The sequence below is a fragment of the Scyliorhinus canicula genome, chromosome 21 (genome assembly GCF_902713615.1).
Source record: "Scyliorhinus canicula chromosome 21, sScyCan1.1, whole genome shotgun sequence".
In the NCBI taxonomy this organism is placed as follows: Eukaryota; Metazoa; Chordata; class Chondrichthyes; order Carcharhiniformes; family Scyliorhinidae; genus Scyliorhinus; species Scyliorhinus canicula.
The window spans coordinates 54360580-54378656 of NC_052166.1; the positions used below are offsets into that span (position 1 = coordinate 54360580).

At 45.7% G+C, this 18077-nt stretch overlaps 1 protein-coding gene across 1 annotated transcript in view; it reads right to left on the reverse strand.

The window, feature by feature from the left end:
• The window catches only part of LOC119955595 (complement C5-like), a 193434-nt gene that overhangs the window by 30939 nt on the left and 144418 nt on the right, over positions 1 to 18077 (reverse strand). The window contains 5 exon segments of the mRNA XM_038781948.1: positions 1817 to 1922; positions 4787 to 4861; positions 4949 to 5051; positions 12242 to 12293; positions 13248 to 13332. Coding sequence (XP_038637876.1) covers positions 1817 to 1922; positions 4787 to 4861; positions 4949 to 5051; positions 12242 to 12293; positions 13248 to 13332 — 421 coding nt within the window.

Here is an 18077-nt window from a genome sequence, read left to right on the forward strand (position 1 = left end):
CTGGTTTTAGCTGACCGTAAGCACTTGGAACTCATAGATTATAGTGATGCGTCCTGTGCAAATTTGTGATGGGGTTTCAAGCACAGGAGGTTTTATAATTTTCCTTTTGGGGAACAATGCTAAATGTTGCCCTCTTGTGTGGAAAACAAAGAAAATAAGGAGAGTGGTCAAAAGCACTTTGGCTGCTGAGACGTTAAGCCTTGTAGAGGCGGTGGATTTGGCCTTTTATATATCTCAGATATTGACAGAAATTTTGGGATTAGGGGATTTGGGTAATATACCTATTGAATGTCACATTTACAATAAATCCCTGTGGGGAAAATGTGCACTCTACAAAAAGTGTCAATGAAAAAAGGTTAAGGATAGACATTGCAAGTTGAAGCAGATGTTGGACAGAGGGGAAATAGCAAGAATGTAATGGGTCGACAGTAGCTATCAATTGTCAAACTGTTTTACAAAAAGAGGGGCTAGTTCACAGAAACTTTTGGATATTGTTGATGAAGGGCACCTGTTTCTGTGACTGGTTTTTTTTCGTCCAAAAAAAAGAAAGAAGGGAGGAAATTGCATGTGTGTTTTTGAGTTTCTTGAAATTTTGTTTTCACCTAATTATTTTTTTTCTCCAAGAAAGGTAGACTGTTATGTAATGGGTTAAGAGACATTCCAACAGTTATGTTAAGTATCCAATAATTGACACTGATATATAAAGGGGCTTCAGGTGTCCTTTGTGTCAGGTGATGTGATGTTAAGAGTTTTGTGCAGAGTCTGTTGAAGTGAAATAAAGGTGTTGGTGAAAAGGAGCAGAACTTTTGACTCTTTATACAACAGCAGCTAAATGTCTCACACCCTGGTCTCAGACTAAAGCTCCGGCCCACCGCCACCCCCACATCTCGCCAACAATGAACCCCCCCACCACGATCGTTGGTTTTGACCCCCACCAAGTGAACAACAACCCATTTTGGGGTCGCCAAATTCCTTCTTCAGGCCCAGCCTCTTGTCAGAGCCAACCTGACACTCTGGCAGCCATGTCCCCGACCACCCGGGGGTTCCAATAGCCTCTGAGCTCCCCGACGTGGCCATCACATCTGATCTCCACATGTGGAGATCAGCAGTGTTTCGCGCCGGATTCACGTTGCGCTGGTGAGTGTGAGAATTGCAGGAGCCGAGAGAATTCGTCTTACAACAGATCCTGCATTTTTAAATTAAATATGCTAATCTTTAAATCTAACTCTGTAACCAAAGAACCCTAACACTTTGTATGGGTAGATATATGAAAAATATTAGGATCGCAAAAACAATAGGAAATTGCAAACCAACTGGTGTTTATAGCACTGCTGAAAATGGGTGGCACGGTAGCACAGTGGTTAGCACTGTTGTCTCACGTGCCAGGGACTCGGGTTCGATTCCTGGCTTGGTCACTGTCTGTGTGGAGTCTGCACGTTCTCCTTGTGTCTGCGTGCGTTTCCTCCGGGTGCTCCGTTTTTCTCCCAGAAGTCCCAGAAAGACATACTTGTTAGGTGAATTGGACATTCTGTATTCTCCCTCAGTGTACCCGAACAGGCGCCCGAATGTGGCGACTCAGGGATTTGCACAGTAACTTCATTGCAGTGTTAATGTAAGCCTACTTGTGACACTAATAAAGATTATTATTAAATCACTACTGGGATCTTGGGCATGGTGCATTAAAGGAAGAAGATCTGTAAATGTGGATATCTGCACTTTTTTCTTTACAGTTGCTCCCATTTTATGAGCATTTATTGGATATCACTAATTTAATGATCTCAATTTGGTTCAGCCTAACAGAATAGCTGAGGTTTACCTGGTGAATGATAGCTATAGACTGTGAAAGGAACTGAAGTTATCATTCCAACTTTCATCATTTCATAAACACGGAAGCCAACACAGAAAAAGTTGTCTGATGGAATCTGAAATAAAAAGCAGACAATGTGCAAGTTTAAGACATGTAACCTTTTGAGGATGATTGTCATCTTCGATGATAGCAGAAAACATCCAATAGAGCAGTGTTTTTCAAACTTTCTTTCCCGGAACCCACTTTTGCCAACTGGCCGTTCGGGACTGACATCACGTTCGCTTACCCAATCTATCCTGAATCAAGGCAGTGTTTGCCCCAGGCAAGGGAGGGAAAGAAAATAATCTAGTTTTCCTGTTCTTAATCACTTTTCAGTAGCCCCTCGTGCATTACATTTATGTAAACATTGAGTGAGGAAAGGATAAGACATGCCCGTGTTGTCCTCCTAGCTGCATAAGTTCACTGTCCAGGTCACACAAGAGGAATAGTTACACAGTTACTCAGAATAGAGCTCTCTGTTTTGGGCTCTGAGTATTTAGATTGTTTCCATGTAAAATCCAGGAATAAAACTAACCGAAGAAGACTCCCAGGAAGCAAAGGAGCATTTGCAGCTTCTTGCTAGGTATTTTCTCCATTGAGGATTTGGCCGCCTAGCCCAACACCCCTGACCCCACAGCAAGAACCTCATCTGGTCTCATCAACCCTCATACCTGCCAGCAGGGCCATCCTCCCCCCTCTACCCACCCCCACCGTTTCATAATCCAAGATTCAGGACACCAATGAGCTGAACCGATATTCCCCATATCAGTCTAAGTTTTTCAATGTTCGGATTTTCGCAAAGCAGCTCGACAAATGCTCCATTCCCCTGTCCAATCCAAACCACCAACGGCATCATTTCCCATCATCAATATGCAGCAAACATGTGCACGGAGTTTGAACCGTCCCCTCACGGCATGAGCAGTATATTGTCCATAATAATAATAATAATCGCTTATTGTCACAAGTAGGCTTCAATGAAGTTATTGTGAAAAGCCCCTAGTCGCCACATTCCGCCGCCTGTTCAGGGAATTGAACCCGCGCCGCTGGCATTGTTGGAATTGCTTGTCAGAAGACTTTCCGATTGTATAGAACAAAGCTCATTCAAAACAAAAGAAAACATGCTGTGGAAATGTTGTTTGATTCCAACGTGTTGCATGTGAAGCTTGTTAAAAAAATTCTGCCAGTAACAGAATAATTTGCTCACCATCAGGCAAACCGGCGACTGGTGATTGAGCAAACAGCGGGTCCACGACTGTCCGTTGAAATCGATATGCAGTCCCAGAATTTGACACAGATGCAAGAACAGGGAAATAAAAGATCTTTCTACCTGGCTTTCAATCAGATTCCTTCGGGATCACAGCAAAAATGCTAACAGCTAGAGATTGTTGCTATGCTGGGGGGGGGGGGGGGGGGGGGGGGGGGTCACGCCCGCTAGCTGTTGGGAACATTTTGAATTCAGTATTCATGCGACAGCTACAGCAGCGGGTGGACGGTCTCTGAGAGAAACGTGATGGGGAGATGCTGGCGTTGGAATGGGGTGGGCGCAGTAAGAAGTATTACAACACCAGGTTAAAGTCCAACAGGTTTATTTGGAATCATGAGCTTTCGGAGCATCGCTCCTTCATCACCGTGATTCCAAATAAACCTGTTGGATTTTTACCTGGTGTTGTTAGACTTGTAAGGGAAACGGTTGGGGCTTGTTGGGTGCCTTGATGCAAGGGTATGTGTGCGGGAGTGCCGGCGGCCGCGGTACACTAGCACCCTTCAGTGCTGTTCCCACTGAGCTTCATGGTGTGTTAAATTCTTGTTTTTACAGGAGAGTGGCTTCTCCCTATGAATTACAGAACTGTTACTGGCCGGGGGGCTCCACAACCCTTCTGACATCCGCCTGCGACCCACCTGCAGGTCGCGACCCGCAATCTGAAAAACCCCGCAATAGAGAATCAGCCGTCTGCTTTACACTCCAGTTGATTTTATTCTTAACTAATGGAAATAGAAAGTAAGGATTTATAGGAGAGAAGTGATTTTTTATAACTTTACTTGACAAAGGTGGAGTGAACTTATAATAAAATTAAAATTTCTCCCTTTCCAAGGCTCAGGTTAAAATACTTTGTCCACACAAAGTCGAGGGAGTCCTCATTGCACTGGGCCGATATCTCACATGAGATAAATACAAAAATGCTAGAAATGGGTAACATTTTGGCTGGGAGGTCTAATGGATCATATCTGAGCGTTTGTTAATTTAGGTGTGAGATAATCAGAATACTTTTCACTTAGAGAGTTGTAAATCTCTGGAGTTCTCTACCCAGAGGTCTTTGATTGTTCAGTGAATGCTTATATCCGAAACTGAAATTTGGGCATTAATGGAATGGATGGGGATATGACAGGAGAGTAGAGTTAAATAGAAGTTCAGCCATGATCTTAGTGAGTGGCCGTTTGGCCCACTCCTACTTCTATTCCTTATGTTCTTACCTGGATTTTTATTTGAATTTAGAGTACCCAATTCTTTTTTTTAAATTAATGGGCAATTTAGCGTGGCCAATTCACCTACCCTGCACATCTTTGTGGGTTGTGGGGGTGATGCCCACACAGACACGGGAGAATGTGCAAACTCCATGTGGACAGTGACCTAGGGCCGGGATTGAACCCGGGTCCTCGGGGCAGCAGTCCTAACCACTGCACCACCGTGTTGCCCCCCCCCCACCCTTACCTGGATTAGTAACCCACCTTTATTTTTCAGTTGACAACTGAATGTGTATTTTCAGCAATTTCAGGGCTCAACATTCACATTTTTCTTTGCTTTCTTTTCACATTGTACCTGATTGTATAGCACTAGTAACAATCACACGTGTTGCTTATTGTGGCTGTCCCTTACCTCAATCGGAACAAAGCTTAAACAGAAAAGAAAGAAGACAATAATGGAATTCTCAAATTTCTTACTTGATATATTTGAAGAATGACACCTTTTTCTGTTATTCTGTAGTGAGGAATCAATTGATCAACTGCATTTGATAGCTGAAATAAGTTGGAAACAGAGTTTAATATCAGAACCATTACATTTTAAACTTTAAATTTGAAACTACATATGCTCAAGTACTTAACTATTTTTAAATCTTCCTCTTCCGGGATCAAGCCTGTGCCCAATGTTATCTCCATCACTGAATGTTCTGATTTCAATACAGAGTCTTCGGACCTAGGTTTATATCTAAAAGAAAAATAATTTAATAGCCAATCTGGGATTCAATAAATAGTTCCTATATCAGTTTACAAAAAGTACTTTTGATATTTTAGTAATATTAGACAAAATTTTCAAATACTTTCTGAAATATATGATGAAAATGTGACTGACGAATGATTTTTTTGCAGCTGTCTCCTACTTTCATAGGTATTTGATGAGGTTCAGTCGGGGAGATTCAGAAATGCAGCAAGCTGACAAACTCATTCCCACCAGCATCAGATGAAATGAAATGAATGAATGAAAATCGCTTATTGTCACAAGTAGGCTTCAATGAAGTTACTGTGAAAAGCCCCTAGTCGCCACATTCCAGCACCTGTTCGGGGAGGCTGGTACGGGAATGGAACCGTGCTGCTGGCCTGCCTTTGTCTGCTCTCAAAGCCAGCGATTTAGCCCTGTGCTAAACCAGCCCCTGAGATAAAGGTCTGAATGTGTGCCCCAATATAAGGGTGAGAACTGAAATGAATGAGGATGTAATTTTCCATTGCTGAGAAGTGGCCTTATTTGCCAAAACTAGCCTCCATCCCAAGACCATCTTCTCAGGACGGAGGGCCGAAGAGCTAGCGGCCCACAAGCAGAAAGTAGGCAATTAACACAGAAGCAAAATACTGTACATGATGAGAATCGGAACTAAAAGCACAAAGTTATGGAAATACTCAGCAAGTCAGACAGCATCTGTGGAAAGAAACAGAGCACAAAAGATTTATAGGTATTGAAGGCACATAGGTGGCACAGATGTACAACCATTGTATATATCTTTGGCACTTGTAAGTCTATGTTCATTTCCACTGTATGAACGTTTCCTAGATTTCATCTTGCTGCTAGTTGCTTCAGTGGTTTCGGGCATTTAAGGAGTAGAATTTGGGGCCCCATCAAAATCTGATGATGAACTCCGATCGATTCACTTCTCTCACATTATGAACATAGCGATTACTCAATAATCCCACGTGTGCATCATTAAGCACTAGCCATCATTTGTGAGTGTGCGGCCTAGCCAGCCATCGTCCAAGCCATTATTTGCAGCTCACCATGCCCTGCCTCTGAAAATGTGTTCAGTGAGGTCACTGCATCTTCTGCAGCTGTTGCCCTGATGTGAGATGTGTGTGGATGCTACTTAAGCGGAGTTAAATCTGTCATGTGTGTGGTTAGGGGCAATGTAGATGGATATTCAGGGCTGAGGGAGTGAAGGTATACACTGGGCAGGATTTTCCACCTTCCCCCATGGCATGCTTCACAGGCGCTGGGATCAGAAGCGCTATCAACGGAGTTTCCCGTTCTATGCATGCCTCACCGCTGGGAAACCCACAACGAGATTTTCTGTTGGCAGGACTGCGGACGTGAACCACTGGAAAATTCAGGCAACTGTCTTCTTAACAGTAGAAAGCCAAGGGCAGCATGGTGGTGCAGTGGTTAGCACTGCTGCCTCATGGCGCTGAGGTCCCAGGTTCGATCCCGGCTCTGGGTCACTGTCCTTGTAGGGTTTGCACATTCTCCCCGTGTTTGCGTGGGTTTCACCTCCACAAGCCAAAGATGTGCAGGGTAGGTGGATTGGCCACACTAAATTGCCCCTTAACTGGAAAAAATGAAATGGGTACTCTAAATTTATTTTTAAAACCAGAGATGTCCCTACATGACTGGAGAAAGCTGTGGGGGGTACATTAATGGTCTTTCTTGGTGATTTGTCCTTTTGAGCTAACATGAAGGGGAAGGAGGCAAAGGACAAGTTCGCCTTGCCTAGAAGAGGGATTTGAGTGTAGGATTTAAGCGGTGTGTGCGCAGTTGACTGAAGCCTTTGTCAGACCTGATGAAGGAGCTGTGCTGCGAAAGCTAGTGATTCGAAACAAACCTGTTGGACTTTAACCTGGTGTTGTAAAACTTCTTACTGTGCCCACCTTAGTCCAACGCTGGCATCTCCACACCACAGAGATTTATTTGGCTTGCTTGTCTCCTTATAAAGAGTGTCAGTGGATTTCACATAAAGGGTTTGCAATCAAAGTGATTCAAACATCATTAAAGGAGCAGGGTCTTAGTGCATGAGGTGAGAGAGATTAGAAAGATTTGAGTGCTAGATCATATCGAGGACTATGAGGCTATGAGACTATCCATGTGAAGCATCAGGGCAGCACGGTAGCATTGTGGATAGCACAATTGCTTCACAGCTCCAGGGTCCCAGGTTCGATTCCGGCTTGGGTCACTGTCTGTGCGGAGTCTGCACATCCTCCCCATGTGTGCGTGGGTTTCCTCCGGGTGCTCCGGTTTCCTCCCACAGTCCAAAGATGTGCAGATTAGGTGGATTGGCCATGATAAATTGCCCTTAGTGTCCAAAATGTCCCTTAGTGTTGGGTGGGGTTACTGGGTTATGGGGATAGGGTGGAGGCATTGACCTTGGGTAGGGTGCTCTTGCCAAGAGCTGGTGCAGACTCGATGGGCCGAATGGCCTCCTTCTGCACTGTAAATTCTATGATTCTATGAATTCAAACAGGCCTTTGCAGGGTTTATGCAGGAAAGATGTATATCTCAGCTGGGGTGTCCACAGTGGAAGATCATAATGTTGCACTAATGTGAAGGCCTTCTAGGACTGAGACTTAAAGGAGTCTCTGTGTTTGGAATGCCCAATTCAGTAACCTATAGTGCAAGTAAGGCAGTCTCACCTTAAAGTAACCTTGAAACCTCTTGGCATGATAAAGATGTCAAGGGACATGGGTTTAGAATCAGAGGGTGGAAATCGGGAGAGCACAATCCTCCTTGATTAATCTGCATGGAAGAACAATCTCAAGGGGCCAAATGGTGTTCTCATGCTGCTTCTCTATGTGGACCCATCTATCTGGTTTTGCCTGAAAGAGCTCTCTGCCAGATTTGTCCCCCTTGCAGAGTAGGTGTGAGGATGACATGAATGCATCCCTACCAAGGTTAGATTTGGCCTTGCTTCCAAGCTGCATTGTAAATGGACTTTGTGAGGGCATGGGTAAAATCACAATTCTACTTACAGGTGCCCGAGGTCATGGGAGAACAGAGTGCTGTGTAGTTCTAATGCATGAATTTAGTGCAGTTTTGGTGTATGCAAGCAATCAAACCACCAGCAGGGCAGACGGTAATAGTGCAATTTAATTCAGCTATCATAAATAAAGGTGGATGAGAGAAAAATATCATGTCTGTCACCAAAAAAGAGCTGGGGCCTTTCAGCCAACTGAGGACTGAAAACCAAAAGGTTAAGGAAATGTTTTGGCAGATTTCCATGCCTGGAGTCTGGTAGTCATCAGATTGACACAAGCCTTTCTACATGTCATACCCCTGCTACAGCCTCTGCATGTGACCTGGCGACATCCTGACCCTTGTCAGCTGCAACCTGCACACGGCCCTAATCGGTGGAGGAGGCATCTCGGTCCTCCATGTCTCCCTCAGTCATGGCATCCTGTCTTTGGCGTGCAAGGGCGCAGCAGACAATGATCTAGGACATTCTCAGTGGTGAATATTAGAGAGCCCCGTCTGAGCGGTCCAAACATCTGTAACTCATCTGCTCAATCATGGGCTTGGTGGAGGACTGTGTGGCACTGTAGCTCTCCTCAGCAGGGCTCTGCATATGGCAAACTGGCATCATCTGCCAAGTCTTCTAGGGGTGTTCCTTAACTCCAAGGAGCCAGCCCTGAAATTACCAAAGTCCTTGCTGGTAGTCCACAGCAACGGGCTAAGCCTATTAGGGTACGATTGGCTGCGTCACCTACATTTGGATTGGCCACACATGTGGCAGATGTACCCCCATAGACCGGATAGAGTGCTGCCCGGTTTTCACCAAAGGCCTCAGGACCATTACAGGAGCCATGGCTATGATCAATGTGGAGGAAAACGCTCAGCCTCGATATTTCCGCGCCCGCCCTGTGCTGTACGCACTTCACGCTAAGGTAGACCGGGAATTGGACCATTTGGAGCAGCTGGGGATTATTCACCCTGTTCACAATGCTGATTGGGCTGCGCATGTAGTCCCCGTGTTGAAGCCGGAAGTGTTGGTGTGGCTCTGTGGGGACTACAAAATGGCCATACACCGGGTATCCCACCTTGACCGTTACGTGGTCCCTTGGATCAAGGATCTCTATCCCCGACTTAGCGGAGGAAAAACGTTCACTAAACTGGACATGAGCCATGCGGACTTGCAGCTGGTGCTCGAGCCAAGGTCCCGGAAATTTGTGACGATCAATACCTATTGAGGATTGTATGAGTATACACGGTTGCCGTTCGGAGTCTCCTTGGCTTGTGCAATATTCCAGAGGGTTTTGGAGAACATCTTGAAAACATTGCCATGGGTGGCCATCTACCTGGACAATGTTCTCATCACCGGGACCTCGCATTAGAAACACGTGGAGAACCTAACTGAGATCCTCAAGTGGTTTTCTCAGACCGGGGTCCGCCTCCAGAGGGAGAATTGTGTTTTCCATGCACTGGAAGTCACGTATCTCGGCCACTGGGTGGACAGCAGAGGTCTCCATCCAAAGGAGGAAAAGGTATGGGTGATTAGCCCGGCCCTCATCCCTCATGACCAAATGGAGCGCCGCTCTTTCTTCGGCCTGGTGAACTACAACGGGAAGTTCATATCCAGGATGGCCACACTGCTCAGTCTACTCCACCACCTACTGAAGAAGGGACAGAAGTGGGACTGGGGCTCCCCGCAACAGAAGGTGTTTCATGAAGTGAAGCAGCATCTCTCGCCAGAGGAATTGCTGACCCACTTCAACCCGGTCAAGCCCCTGCTCCTCACGCGTGACACCTCACCATATGGCAGCTTTGGGCACACCACATGCCCAAAGGCTTGGAGCGACCTGTAGCATATGCGTCCCGTATGCTATCGCACACTGAGCGAAACTATTCCAGATAGAAAAGGAAGGCTTGGCAGTGGTGTTCGCGGTGAAGAATTTCCACCAGTACATTTATGGGCGGATGTTCACAGTATATACCGACCTCAAGCCCCTGCTGGTGTTATTTAAGGAAGATCGGGTAATTCCACCAAAAGCATATGCCTGGGTTCAATGGTAGGCCCCAGTTCTGTTGTCCTAAGAGTACACTTTAGAGGATCGCCCAGGCACAAGAATTCTGCATGCGGACGCATTGAGTGGCCTGTCCCTACCCACAAAGCCACCAGTTCCCATCGCAGCCGTGGAGGTGATAGCCACTCTCCATTTCATGGTCACTTTGCCAGTAATGGCAGCTCATATCCGAGAATGGACCCAGACCAACCCTGAGTTTTCGAGGGTCTGACATATGGTCCAATAGGGCAATACCAGATGGGCTGAGGGCCTATACCTCCAAGCTGACTGAAATGAGCGTCGGAGACGGCGGCCTCCTGTGGGGGATGTGGGTGGTCGTACCGGAAAGGGGGCACATGCCCCAGCTAAAAGACCTCCATAACGGGCACCCCGGGGTTGCCAAAATGAAAATGTTGGCATGCATCTACGTTTGGTGGCCCGGACTGGATGCCGAGATTGGGCAGGTGGCCCGCAATTCCACCCCATGCCAGGAATACCAGAAGGTCCAACCGGTGGCCCTGATGCACCCCTGGGAGTGGCCTTGGGCCCGTGTACACATCGACTTTGCCGGCCCATTTCAGGTGGGATCCCCACTCAGTGGCTTGAAGTATACCGGGTCCCCACTGGGTCCCCGTGAGCAACTACGGACAGACTGAGGCCTATTTTTAGCATGCATGGACTGCCCAAGGTCCTGGTGTCCGACAATGGGGCAGCATTCAAAAACCAGGAGTTGGCTTTGTTCATGGCCACAAATGGAATCGGGCACGTGCGGACGGCCCCGTACCATCCAGCTTCCAATGGGCTAGCTGAAAGAGCAGTACAAACATTCAAGAGAGCCATGAGAAAGATGACCTTGGAGTCATGGGAAATGCGGTTGGCACGGTTTCTTTTCAGTTATCATACGTTCATATGACGCCTCACGCCACAACTGGCGTTGCAACGGCAGAGTTGCTCATGGGGTGCTGACTCCGGACGAGTCTCAGCCTCGTCCTCCCCGATGTCGGGGCATCGGTGTGTCAGCGGCGGGACCGCTCAGAGACGGACTCTCACCACTGCCCATGAGTGCGCTCTTTCACGACAGGTGATGCAGTTTATGTGAGGAACTTTGGGGCTGCAGCCACATGGATCCCTTGGACAGTACTCCATGCAATGGGACAAGTCTCCTACACAATCCAGGTACAGGGCACAGAGACACACCACCAACTGGACCACTTACAATGATGCGGCAAGGAACCATCGGCATGTGGCCCAGAGGCCCCACACAGGACCCGGACTCCATTCTCTGTACTACCAAGGAGGAGCCCTGAGACCAGAGGGGAACAAGGGGCCCACTCCCGTTCTGCCTCCTGTTGCCTGCCACAGGGGACCTATGGTGCCCGTGGACCTGGCAAGCGATGGCGTAGACTGTGAGATAGATTCCGATATGGACATTGGACCGCCCGCCCACGACACGCCGGCACTGATTGTACCAGCAACCTTACTGGCTGGGCCATGCCAGCTACAACGTTCATCGCGGAAGCGACGGTCCCCAGTACGCTACACACCTCCCAGGCTGGCTGTAACACCCATGGAATGCCACCCTCCACCTGACATGGATATTTCTCCGAACTTGGGAGGGGGGGGGGGGGGGGGGAGGTTTTTATGACACCATACAGACACAGAGCTTGTAAAGTGCCTGCCTCCCCTTCTACACCTCAGGTGACTAGGGGGCAAAGCTTCCACCCAATTGGAGGAGCTCCCCACAGAATATAAAACCCAGCCTGGAAGCAGTTCGGGGAAGGAGACCCTACGGGGCGTGGAGAGGAGTGATTATTGTGACTAGTGTGGAATAAAGTGAGTTGTACCCTGTCAACCTGGCCTCTCGTTGAGTCTTTGCCTCCGTCTATAACAGGTTTTGCAATAACAGGTCTGCAAATAAAATGCAAGAAGCTGAACATGCTGGAAAACTAAAACCCAAATTAAAAATGCTGTAAAAGCAGTCAACAGACAAGTTAACCCATGTGCATCTATCATTACACAAGTAACTAAGTTATTCTTGTAACAAAATGCTGACTGACCTGCTGTGCCTTTTCATCATTTTCTGTTTACTATGTAACTAATCAGTTATTACTGCTTCTTATACAGTACCCCCACCACAAGACTTACTTTGCACAAGCTTCTAGGCGGTAAACCTTTTCAACTCCTGGAGGATATGTATCTGCATTTAAGGAGCATTGGTAGAAGCTGAGTGAAAATGATTTTTTTGGCACATAAGCAATATGTATTTTAACAGAAATATTGGTGATATGCTACAGTAGCAGCAGAAAACAATTTTTTGCAGACAATAAAACTGAACATTGAATAGCTACCGCAGGAATTCACATGCTTTAAATAACAATACTGTACAAGGAAGCATTTAACAGAACCTGATTGCCCTTCAAGAAAAGTTTGCTCCCTTTTCTTCATAGAATTTACAGTGCAGAAGGAGGCCATTTGGCCCATCAAGTCTGCACCAGCCCTTACAAAGAGCACCCTACTGAAGCCCACATATCTACCCTAGCCCCGTAACCCACACTTAACATTTTTTTTGACAATAAGGGCAAATTATCATGGCCAATCCACCTAACCCGCACATCTTTGGACTGTGGGAGGAAACTAGAGCACCCGGAGGAAACCCACACAGACACAGGGAGAACGTGCAGACTCCGCACAGACAGTGACCCAGCCGGGAATCGAACCTGGGACCCTGGAGCTGTGAAGCAACTGTGCTAACCACTATGCTACCGTGCTGCCTCTTGATCACTATGCTGCCTAGCTGCCTCTTGATCACCCTTCCCTCACCTTCTCAATTGCTTATTTCTCCTAGTCACACTATTCCCTCCCGATCCCTTGTACTCTCTTCCAAGAACTACCTGTGGGACACTACCATTACTCAGTGGCCCTAAATTTAAAATGGAATGAACCAGTGAGTTGTCTGGAATTTTCCAGCAGTCAGCTACTTGCCGATGTGATGTAAATGAGCGCCAGAACTCAACCAGCCCTTTTGTCTACACTAGTAATAATTACTCTTTTATTGAAATATCTCATACAAAAAAACAACAGGGAACAAAACATTAACCCTTATACATATTAATATTCACAACTCTCACCAGGTCGTAATATAACTACTGACCTGATATTGTTTTTGCGACATTTATTGTTAGAGAGAAATCACACGTTTCACTGGATGTGCCGATGACATAAAAGACACTCCTCATCTATGTATAAAACAGGATACAATTAAACAAAGCAGTTCGAAAACATGTCGCTTCCTAACTACTGATTTAAGATAAATTTGAAGCACTTAATTATTTGGAAAATCCAGCAATGTTGTACATTAACCACCGTGTATCGGTTGAATATTCCACATAGCTACAGTTTACATTAGCCCCATTAAGAATTTTATTCCATTGTTCTGCCTGTGCTTCAGTTTTGTAGTCAATTAGATATCAAGGAAGTGACTATTTTAAGTTTTGTTTGCATGCACTTAGTGAATCTTAATCAGGGTAACGGTGCAAGTGTTACAGTTGGTTTAGCGTTCACACTCCTGACACAAACAATTAGTCAGAAGAAAATTACCCGGAAGCTGCCGACTGCTGGGAAGTGTGCACCTGGGACGTTGGGCAAAGAAAGGTCAGTCTTAGCTGTGATTTCATTCATAGCTCCAGTACTGTAGACTGAGTGATGATCACACTTCAATGACTGTTTAATTTTCAATGTGTGGATAGATAACATAGCAGAATGTTAATACTATGCTGCAAATACCTGTTTGTGTTACCCAAGTAACTGCCTCCAAGAAAGGAAGTTTAAAGGGAGAAATCTTGCAACAGAAAGAAAACAACTGTAATAGATTTGTGGACCATAGATCTTAAAATCCAGATCAAATGAGGTTTGATGTTAAGGAAACTAGAGAAATAAAGAGACGTTTCCAAGAGGTCTGAGGTTAAAGGTACTAGAACAGGGAACTATTCAGTAAAGACAGACAGAGCTGAGAATAAGGTTGAGATGCCAGAAAGTGATTTTCAGGTTTTTGAGATTTTACTACAGCCTGTGAAACGTGAGTTGCAATAACTATGGAAATCAGTGGCTGGATCTTGGAGGCAGGACAAAGAAATCCTAAAGTGGTTGGTATAAACTCCTGGACTGGAGTCTCTGTTAAAAGTGGAGCAGAAGCTTTATTTAAAATTGTCATTTGGAAAACTTGGTCTAGATTTCGGAATGCAAACCATTGAGGGAAAGCATAATTATGAGGCAAGATTTTAAAGCATGGTTTTGGGAGTGGGGTTTGGAAACTCATCCAGTATCCTCCATGGGCAGACCTCAGGAGCAATGTTGAGATAAAATAATATAAAGTTCTAAATATTTATTACAGCCTTTACTATATAAAAAACAGTCCCATTCATGAAAGGTCATTACAAGCATTTAAATCTCTTTTAACTGCTTTATCCTCTATAAAAACAAGCATTGAGCCTTGGTGAGGCCACACCTAGAATATTGTGTGCAGTTTTGGTCTCCTTTTCTGAGGAAGGATGTTCTTGCTCTCAAGGGAGTGCAGCAAATGTTTACCAGACTGATTCCCGGGATGGCGGGACTGTCATATTGTTAGGATTGTTCTCACTGGAGTTCAGAACAATGAGGGGGGATCTCATAGAGATGTATAAAATTTTAACAGGACCAGACAGAGTAGATGCAGGGAAGATGTTCCCGATGGTGGATGTGTCCAGAACCAGGTGTCACAGTCTGAGGATTCAGGATAAACCATTTCAGACAGAGATGGGAAGATATTTCTTCACCCAAAGAGTGGTGAGCCTGTGGAATTCATTACCACAGGAAGTAGTTGATGCTAAAACATTGAATATATTCAAGGGGCGGCTAGATATAGCACTTGGGTCAAATGGGATCAAAGATGATGGGGAGAAAGCAGGATTAGGCTACTGAGTTGGATGATCAGCCATGATCATGATAAATGGCGGAGCAGGCTCGAAGGGCCGAAAAGCCTCCTCCTGTTCCTATCTTCTATGTATCTATGTTTGCTCACAACCCCACATCATAGACAGTTAATCCTTTCATACCCTCTTTGGGCTGTCAACCAAACTCTGAATGTAGAACCAGTGCTTAAGAGATCATTATAGCTTGTGGAAAGCGACAAAGCATTCAAAAAGAGCCCTTAGGCAAATGTCAACAAACAGCTATTATAATTTCTAGAACAGAGATTTTTAAATTCTCTGTCACAGGCATCTTGTCTTTTTAAATTTTTAGTGGGTTGAGCATCATGATATTTATACAGACTTCATATACTCTTCAATGTTATGGCCCTTGCAATCGTTAAAATTAGGTTGGTTTGAAATCAGCATTCAGTTCAAATGGTCTTACTGAGTTTGGGTTTCCATCATGGGTGAGTCATGCACTGCCTCCTTTCCTCTATTGGCATAACTGGGATCTGTGAGAAATATGGGCAAGCTTTTTGAATCCGGGACCTATAGGTCTGTAGAGTCTCCATGATTCCACAAATATCTGGCCCATATTGTTTATAGAAAAGCAAGAGATTATCAGACTAACAACAAGGACAAACCCATACCTATGTCCACCTTCAACTAGGAATGTAAAAATCATTTGCAAACGTACCCACTATTTTGGAAAGCAAACTTGCAGTTAAGCCAATTGAACAGCTCTGCTGTCCATTGCTTATGTCATGTTTTCCACCATAAGCCATTAGCTTTGTAATTTGCAATTTTTTGTAGTAGATAAACAAGTATCTTCATGGCTGAGGCCATATAGCCACAGGTGTAGGTGATATTGATACGTCAACAAAAAGTAAATGACCTAACAGGCAGCATGGTAGCACAACTTGATAGCACTGTGGCTTCACAGCGCCAGGGTCACAGGTTCGATTCCCCCCGGGTCACTGTCTGTACGGAGTCTGCACGTTCTCACCGTGTCTAGGTGGGTTTCCTCCGGGTGCTCCGGTTTCCTCCCACAGTCCAAAGACGTGCAGGTTAGGTGGGTTGGCCATGCTAAATTGCCCTTAGTGTCCAAAAAGGTTAGGAGGGGTTATTGGGTTACGGGAAAGGGTAGAAGTGAGGGCTTAAGTGGGTCGGTGCAGACTCAATGGGCCGAATGGCCTCCTTCTGCACTATATGTTCTATGTTCTAACTTGTGGGAGATCCAGGCAAATCAAAAAATGAAAGGGAGAGAGGAGAACCAGGAGACAGACAGCAGCACTTAAAATAGCTGTCCAATGCCTGGCTTCAGAGCAGACTGACCACGTTCTAAGAAAAACCAAAGTATGATGTCACAGGAGAAAATGGGTTAGTTTGTGAGGATTTTTCTCATTTATCTTTCAAACCCTGGATAATGTTAATAATTATAAGGTTTTATCAGTAGTAGTAATGTTTACTAATAGTAGTAAAGCTTCTTAGATTGACGGGCAGCACAGTAGCACAGTGGTTAGCACAGTTGCTTCACAGCTCCAGTGTTCGAGGTTCAATTCCCGTCTTGAGTCACTGTCTGTGCGGAGACTGCATGTTCTCCCTGTGTGTGCCTGGGTTTCCTCTGGGTGCTCCGGTTTCCTCCCACAGTCCAAAGATGAGCAGTTTAGGTAGTTTGGCTATGCTAAATAGCCCTTAGTGTCCAAAAAAGGGGTTACAGGGATAGGGTGGAGGTGTGGGCTTAGGTAGGGTGCTCCTTCCAAGGGCTCGCCCAAACTCAATGGGCTGAATGGCCTCCTCCACTGTAGATTCTGTGACTGGTCATTATTTCCTATTTTCCTCTAAGGCTAACATCGATGCGGAGATCCAACATCGTATCCAATCCGTGAGTGCCTCCTTCAGCTGCCCAAGGGCAACTGCGACATCCGTGCTGACACCAAGATCCGTGTGTACAAGGCAGTCATCCTCCCAACTCTTCCATACGGGTTAGAAACTCAGACTATGTACAAACGCCACCACAGAGGTACCATCAACGCTGTCCAAGATGGATTTTCTGCATTAGCCAGAAGGGCAGCAGTGTCCTTGCTGTCTGAGACGAATTTCCTGCATCAGCTGGGAGGGAAGCTGTACTAATATCAGTGTCTTTGAAGGAGTCAATAGCACCAGCACTGAGGCCATGATTATCTGATACAAAATCTGCTGGGCCAGCCATGTGCTCAGGATGTCCGAGTCCAGTCTGCCAAAGCAAATCTTCCTTGTCCGGCTCAAGGAAGGCTTCCAAACAAGAGGAGGACAGAGTAGCTGCTTAAAAGACACCCTGAAGGCTCACTTCTAGAAATGAAACATGGACGTCAATACCTTGCTCAGAAGAGATGTACTTGAAGGAACCTGCTGATTGAAAGGACACAATTTTTCGAGGACACACGATGGTAAGAGGAGACCTGGAAAAAGAGTCTGAAAAAGGAATACCAGCGATCTAAAGTCCAACGACCGATCCCACCTCCTGAGTGTACGATCAAAGATGCAATTCTTTTTTTTTTAATAAACATTTTATTGAGGTATTTTCGGTTTCACAACAACAAAATAAACAATGTACATGAATCTATAAACATAGTGCAAAATACGTCTCCCTTCCTACAGGTCCCACCTTTATTAATCCCCTACTCTAAGCTAAACTACCCCCTCCCCTTCAGCTGATGATCAATTTTCTGCAAAGAAGTCGACGAATGGTTGCCAACTCCGGGCGAACCCTAACATTAACCCTCTCATGGCGAACTTAATTTTCTCCAGAGAAAGCTAGCCGGGTCCAATAGCCAGGTCTCTGACTTTGGGGGGTTTGAGTCCCTCCAGGCTAATAGTATCCGTCTCCGACCTACCAGGGAAGCAAAGGCCAGAACGTCTGCCTCGGACATGTCCAGAACATATGGACATTGTTCGCTGGCCGTCTCACACACTTTGAACACCTGTCTTCCACACCAAAGAATCTGCTCATCCAAGCCACTGTCATTTGAGCCCAATGAATGATCTTGAAATGT